Consider the following 6,915-nt stretch of genomic DNA (forward strand, 5'->3'; position numbering starts at 1 on the left):
GGCGTTGCTGCCTTTTGACTCAGACGTGTCGACGAGTCTTCACGGTATAGCTTTAAGAAAATAATAATAATGGCAATGACAAATGTTTTAATAGCAATTTAAGTATTTTTAGAAGAACAACGCGCTTTATTTCATGTGCTCAAGTTTAGGGGATACAAAGATGATCCGGAGGATCGATGAGCCATACATGTCGGCCAATATCTAGGATAGTGGCCATTCTAGCTAATCTATGTGCATCATCATTGCTTGCGCGTTGTTCGTGGACGAGCTCATAACTCTGAAACTTCTGCTTTTTCTCATTGATCTCCTCCTAAGATCATGCAATACTCACCCAGATAGCCCGGGTTCTTAAGGTCGTTTATGACTCTTAGACAGTCTGATGCAATTCGCATTGTATGAACGACCAAGTCCTCAGCTAGTGCGAGGGCCTCCCTGCATGTATGCCTCCAATGTTGTTGGTTCCATTATTCCATGAAAAACTTCCACCGATGCTCCGATGAAAAGACCAGTCTCACTCTGGCATACAACTCCAACCGCACCTGTATTTGATGATTTTGCTACAGCCCCGTCAACATTCAGTTTGACAATTTTAGTTGTTGCAAGGGTGGCAAATATGACAATTTTCTGTAAGCACGAGCAATCTGATGGTGAAATACAGGATTGCAGTGGAGTTGCCGTACTCGCTAACTAAAATTGTCATGCTCGGCCAACACAAACTATCATCAAAACAGTTCACAAATGGCATCCTCCCCCAGGAAACGTTCGTTGGCTGTTGGGGTTCATAGTTTTGTAGAAACAAACAACCTGAGCACCTGTCAGTGACGAAGTAAAACACTCGAAATCGGTGGCCAATAATTTATAGTTTTACAAAGAAAACTAATAAAGTTAAAATAATGGACAACATCACCCCATGCAGTGCAGGCTTGTAATCCATCATCACCAATTTTAGAGGCTTCGAGACATCGGACCCCATAGAACAACACAGGAGAAGATGTCAAAACCAATAGTCAGTCAATAGCTCTCATTAAAAGACACATAAAACTGCCAATATCTGAAAGCAAATTAACAGATTGGGGGACACAAACTCTCGCAATTCATTTGTGGGTGCCGGTGAGGACTTCGAAAAGGTAGAGAGAGACCAAAGAAATCTTATTCCAACACGTAATTGCCGCCGGCACCTCGTCGGTGTCGTCAGGGAAACAAAAACCTAAAAAAGATGGACAAATCCCTACTCCTCTTATCGTTGACAAGGCCGCCAAACAAGGAAGAGGGTGGGGGCCGAGGTGGCAGTGTGTAGGGAAGCTATTGCAGCGGCTAGGATTTCACTCCTGCACATCCGACTAACGACTTGCTTGAGAGGCGTGTGGAGGATGGTGCGTCCTCAGATATGGTTCTTTGAGTCAGCGGTTTTCTTCTACAAGTTTGGTTCGTTAGCGTTGTCCTACAGAGTGGATGGCGTGGCTATGCATCTTGGTGAGTAACGCTACACCCACCAAAGCTTACTGGGATTTTGGGAGCAATTTTGACTTGGCAAGTTGTCATTGGATTATGGGGGGTTAAAATCAGAAGGGGGTGGTAGAGAGAATTACAGGAAGGGCCTGTAGTTTAAGCATTTTTGCGTCTTGGTTTACCGGCTCCGGTTTCGACCAACGATGGCTGGCCACATTCAGCTTCATCGGGGTGCATGTGAGAGTTGTATTCCTCGAATCCGTCTGGCCGAGGAAGAAAATCCTATACGACCCGGGTCGTATCGTTTCAGTCGGGAGACCCACTCAATCGAGCGCCACATGGTTGCGCGAATCTTGACGCAACAAGGTAACTTCTTCCCTGATTCCCTTTGCCTAATCTCGATTCTCAACTTGCTTCGCTCGTTCCCGACGGCAAAGTCATTGCGGCAAGACGGTGATAACACAGCAAGAGGGCAACAACCAACCAGCAATCTCCATTGGCGTACATCTTCCTTGACTAGATTGATTTTCTTGGATTGCACCGGTGGCCAGACAAGTGAGAGGGCTCATGACGGCGGCGAGCAGTGGAGTCACGACGATGGCGAGCAACAGACTTGCTCGGCGTCAGGAGCCTGCCCTCGGCCGACGGGGCTGAGCAGTATGATTGTGCCCGCGTCGAATAGTTTGGACACGGCCAATCGGACAAGCAGCCTGGACGCACGATGTGAGCAGAGGAAAACCACGTCGGCGGCGAGAAGTTTGGCTTCGTCGGCGGCGGGCGGAGCTAGCACCAGCGGCAGGTTGGGATGGTTTGGGAGTGGCCAGGACGTTCGGTTTCGTCGCAAGGCATTGGGAAAGAAGGTAGCCTGTTGCTTTGAGATTCACAATGACACATGTCATGCAAGTGAGTGGGTCTCCCGACTGAAACGATACGACCCGGGTCGTATAGGATCTTTTTTTTCCTGGCCGGATATGGGGTACTATACAGGTTTTCTCTAGGACAGCGATCCGCTAATGCAGATGGTGTACATCAACAACTTTTTGGTCGCTGCTTCTACAAGTTTCTTAGTTTCAACAAGTTCACTTCGCCAAGACAGAGGCTCAGAAACATGAGGAAGGAGACTCCGGCACCCTAAAAAATGTTTACTTCTTTCAACTTCTGTAAGGTGTTTTTATTTGCACTGCCGAGCTTAATATACGGCGTTTGCCCTTTTATTAGAAAGAGAAAAGGAATTCTGACGTGACCATGCATACGCATGGCCATGGGCATGCACAGACACAGCTCCGTCGATCGAGCAGAGCAATTATTATCCACGGTAACTGATGAGATGAATCGACAGGCCAACGAACAAGCAATGAAAGTACGAAACGACCGATGATCAAACCGACAACACAGGACCAACGATCCACTGGTCTACTGAAACGTGATGCACGGATGTGTTTTCTTTTTCAGCATTTCTTCAGAACTTGGCGATGAAGTCGTGGATGTGGTCGCTGACCTCCTGCGCCCGCTCCTGCTGGATGAAGTGGCCGGCGCCGGGGACGACGACCAGCTCCTCCAGCAGCGGCACGTCCGCCTTGAGCCCGCCCTTGTGCAGGTAGTCCTGTATCCCGGCGTAGTGGTACGTCAGGTCGCCGTCCCCCACGATGAACTTGGTCGGCACCGCCACCTTGGCGTCCGCCCACGGCGCCGCCAGCTCCCAGTTCCGGTCCATGTTGCGGTAGTAGTTGATGGCGCCCGTGAAGCCCGTCTTCTCGAACGCCGCGGCGAAGTAGTCGATGTCCGCCTCCGTGAGCCACGGCGGGAGCGCCTCGGCGTCGTCGTCGCCGCCGTCCTTGGGCTCCTTGCCCGCCGCGCGCTCGCTGAAGCGGTCGCTCAGGATCCGCGTCATCAGGTGCCTCGCGTGCGCCGGCGCGAACTCCTTCTCCGCCACCCCCGGCTCCTGCACCACGTCGCCGTTGGTTAATTCTCAGTCGATCGGAACCTACTGCATGCATGGTGCAGAGTAGAGTAGACAGAGCACGTATGAGCAGGCGAGGAGATGAACAGGAGACCTGGAAGCGGCAGATGTAGTAGGTCGGGCCGTAGGCTTGGTTGAAGTAGTCGGTGGTCTTGACGGCGGCGGCGCCGGCGCGGATGAAGACGTGGCGCATGAAGGCGACGCTGGTGTTGACGAGCGCCGTCACCCGGTCCGGGCGGAAGAGGCAGAGGTACCAGGCGATGATGGCGCCCCAGTCGTGCCCCACCACGAACACCTTCAAACCATTCATTCATCAGAATCAATCAGATCATGGTCAGTAAATATACTCCGTTCGATTTGATCTGCTCCATGGGCAGGCTCCGTGGACAGTGCTGACAGACATACCCATCATCCATCGTCGTACCAAAATACTCTTGGAAAACGGATTATTCTCAAGCCCCCAGTGTTACCCATTGAACCAGTGATGATGGGCAGAGCAGATCGATCCCTACGTAGTACAGTTTTGTTCACTCTTTTTTGCCGGCCGGGCCGGAGTAATAATAATGCATGAAAAAATCCACGTGCATGGCAGGGACACAGACAGTGTATAATACTCCACTACACTGTGCTACTATACTGCTAGTGAGTACTATACGATGTGTACAGCACATGCCATTGCACCACTGTGGAAGATGCCTCTGACAGCCCTACTTGTCTATACATTTTTTCTAAATTGATCGAACGAACGTGGGCTGCCAACCTATAAACTACCAGTGTATGATATACGTACGCCATTTACTCAAACTCGTGTCGTGTTATGTTATGCATTCATTCCCTCTTTCAGCAGGGCCCACACGACATGTCGGTGTCACTAGTAGTTTAGCGTGTTACTCAAACTCGTGTGTGTAGCAAGACTCTTATCCTCACGAAATTGGATTTTTTGTTCAAAAGGACCATCTGCCGAGTCAAATTGACAAAAAAGACTACCTTTGAATTTTTTTGACAAAAGAGACCAGTTAGGCCGTGGCGGCAGGCGCGTCAGCCGGCACGTGGCATGTGCCGCCAGTGGGTGAGGCGGCGGGACCTGCCGCCACTATAGCAGGCGGCAGCCCTTGAATTACCGGCGAGACCAGCTGCTGCAACGGAATTGGATGGGCTGGTGGGCCCTGCCGCCACACACTGTTGTGTCATTCTACTCTCTGTTTTACTCTTTTTTTTCGACAAAGGCTCTCTGTTTTACTTGGTTTAGCAAGTGTGAAAATATGCGAGTTTGACTGAAATTTAAATCAATTTGAAGACCGATTTTGAAGATGTTGCAGTTGAAGAAAAGATAGATCTAGATGAGATCTATCCATTTTTATGCTTTTCGCTTACATGCATGGTGGCTTGTACTTTCCAAATGCTACAAAACACTCCTCAAACTTATTATCACATGCCTAATACAGCAGAGAATATAAAGTTACGACTAATCATACAGTACGAAACCATGGTGCATGTGAGCGAAAAACACAAAAATGGATACATCTTATCTTGATCTATCTTTTCTTCAACTATATCATCTTCAAAATCGACCTTTAAATTGATTCAAATCTCAGTCAAACGTGCCTATTTCACACTAGCTAACAACACATGAAGAACAAAGAATAAAACGAGAGAGCTGGCTGCTGCTGCTGCAGACCTGCCGCCACGGTGTGTAGCGGCGAGGCCCATCAACCACAGGCTGTTCCGTTCCAGCAGCAGGCCTCGCCGGATGTCGTGGCGGCAGGTGCGGCACGTGCCACGTGTCGCCTGCCGCCATGGCCTAGCTGGTTTTTTTTGTCAAAAAAATTCAGAGATAGTCTTTTTTGTTAATTTGACTCGGCAGATTGTTCTTTTGGGCAAAAAAACTTTTTTGTTAATTTGACTCGGCAAATGGTTCTTTTGGACAAAAAATCACGAAATTGCTCCATGCACGACACAAGTGGCCGATCTATGCACGACACGTAAATCGAGCGGCCGACGCTCTTCTCAATCAACGTTTGTCCGGTCAGATTTAATCCATCGTCTGTGCATAGTCTAATTTCATTGTGTGTGTAGCAAGACTCTTATCCTCACGCAAATCGCAACATCGTCTGGCCACTTGTCACAGGGCAAACAAAAAGAAACAAGACATCCTTTTCCATCACGTGGCAGATCCGCCACTAGATAAACAACCTATGCAGCGGCCGCCGCCTCTGCACTGTCAACGAAAGTGAGAAGGAAAATACTCTACCAGTGAAAAGAAGAAAGAAGATTTGCTTTCAAGTTGATCGCGCTCGTGAACGTCACATTCCTAGCGGCGGAAAGAAGAAAAAAGGGGACCTGACAAACTTGTTTTGGAGAAACAATTCAGTTGGTTTGTTCGCTGATGGACACGACAGAACAACAAACTAATTGTCCTGACAAACAATCAGACTACTAAGAGGGTGTTTGTTTCCAGACACTTATTGGTTTAGGAATTTAATCTAAACCAAATCAAACAGGAGGAACTTATAGAGACTTAAATTGAGCATTTGAGACTTATGAAATAAGACTTTCAAGGAGGACTTATAAAGACTTAACCAAACAAGCGCTAATAGCGTCTCGGCGAGACCGAATAAAGTAATCTTTCGCCGGGAGGGGCCGTACAGAGCACAGTGCAGGCGGTACATGCATGGTGGTATGGTGTCACACTTTCACATGGGGAGATGCCAATTTATTGGTGTGCGTCCTTGTTGCAAGCAGAGTTCTTTAAGAAACAGAGCAAAGGAGTCCATGGTGGCATTTTTTTCTCGTTCGCTGGCGCCCGTGACTGTCACATTCTTTTTTTTTTTGAAGGGGTGACTGTCACATTCTGGAGCCGTGATGGAACGGAACGGAACGCTGCTCCATCCGTGAGAGTGAGACGGACCGCGACCCGCACCCGCACCCGCACCCAACGGAACGGGACGCGTCCCCGACACTGATGGAGCAGCAGCGTTGGGCGGGATGCGATGCATGACTAAACTAATTACTACTACTTGACGTGGCTTTGATTGGCCTTGGCGCGTACCTTGCCGATGCCGAGGGCGTCGAGCAGCGCGACGGCGTCGCCGACGACGTGGAAGGCGGTGTAGGACGCGACGTCGGCCGGCGCCTCCGTGCCGCCGTAGCCGCGCAGGTCGGGCGCCACGCACCGGTAGCCCCGCGCGGCGAGGTGCGCCATCTGGTGCCGCCACGAGTACCACAGCTCCGGGAAGCCGTGCAGGAACAGCACCGCCCGCCCGTCCTCCGGCCCGGACTCCGCCACGTGCATCGCGATGCCGTTCGCCTCCACCGTCCGGTGCCTGATCGCCGCCTCCCCCGCCGCCGCGCCGCCGCCCTGAGCTTGCGCTGCCTCCACGCCGTTCACCGCTCCCGCCATCCTCTCCCTCTCTCTCAAGCTAGCGCTAGGCGTGTGTGTGTTGGGTTGGGTTGTGTTTGCGGTGGACACGGGAGCGGGGCGGCCGGGTGGTATTTATGCCGGTGCC

The 6,915-nt window shown here is 50.6% G+C and overlaps 1 protein-coding gene across 1 annotated transcript; it reads right to left on the reverse strand.

Annotated features, from left to right (window-relative positions):
* Window positions 1-2,723: 2,723 nt before the first annotated feature.
* Window positions 2,724-6,915, reverse strand: LOC147976814 (epoxide hydrolase 3-like). The gene is made up of 3 exons (XM_087519068.1): window positions 6,459-6,915; window positions 3,504-3,704; window positions 2,724-3,391 (listed from the first exon to the last, which is right to left on the reverse strand). Exons 1-3 carry the CDS (start codon window positions 6,807-6,809, stop codon window positions 2,909-2,911), a joined length of 1,035 nt encoding a protein of 344 aa, XP_087375194.1. The 5' UTR covers window positions 6,810-6,915; the 3' UTR covers window positions 2,724-2,908.

The sequence above is a fragment of the Triticum urartu genome, chromosome 4A (genome assembly GCF_056163025.1).
Source record: "Triticum urartu cultivar PI428250 chromosome 4A, HENAU_Tu73, whole genome shotgun sequence".
Taxonomy (NCBI): Eukaryota; Viridiplantae; Streptophyta; class Magnoliopsida; order Poales; family Poaceae; genus Triticum; species Triticum urartu.

Excerpts from the sequence above, each read along its gene's own strand:
- LOC147976814 (XM_087519068.1), bottom strand. The coding sequence starts at position 6,809 with ATGGCGGGAGCGGTGAACGGCGTGGAGGCAGCGCAAGCTCAGGGCGGC. Across the intron at positions 3,705-6,458 it reads ACGCCCTCGGCATCGGCAAG|GTGTTCGTGGTGGGGCACGA; the intron begins GTACGCGCCAAG and ends AATGGTTTGAAG. Across the intron at positions 3,392-3,503 it reads ACTACATCTGCCGCTTCCAG|GAGCCGGGGGTGGCGGAGAA; the intron begins GTCTCCTGTTCA and ends GACGTGGTGCAG.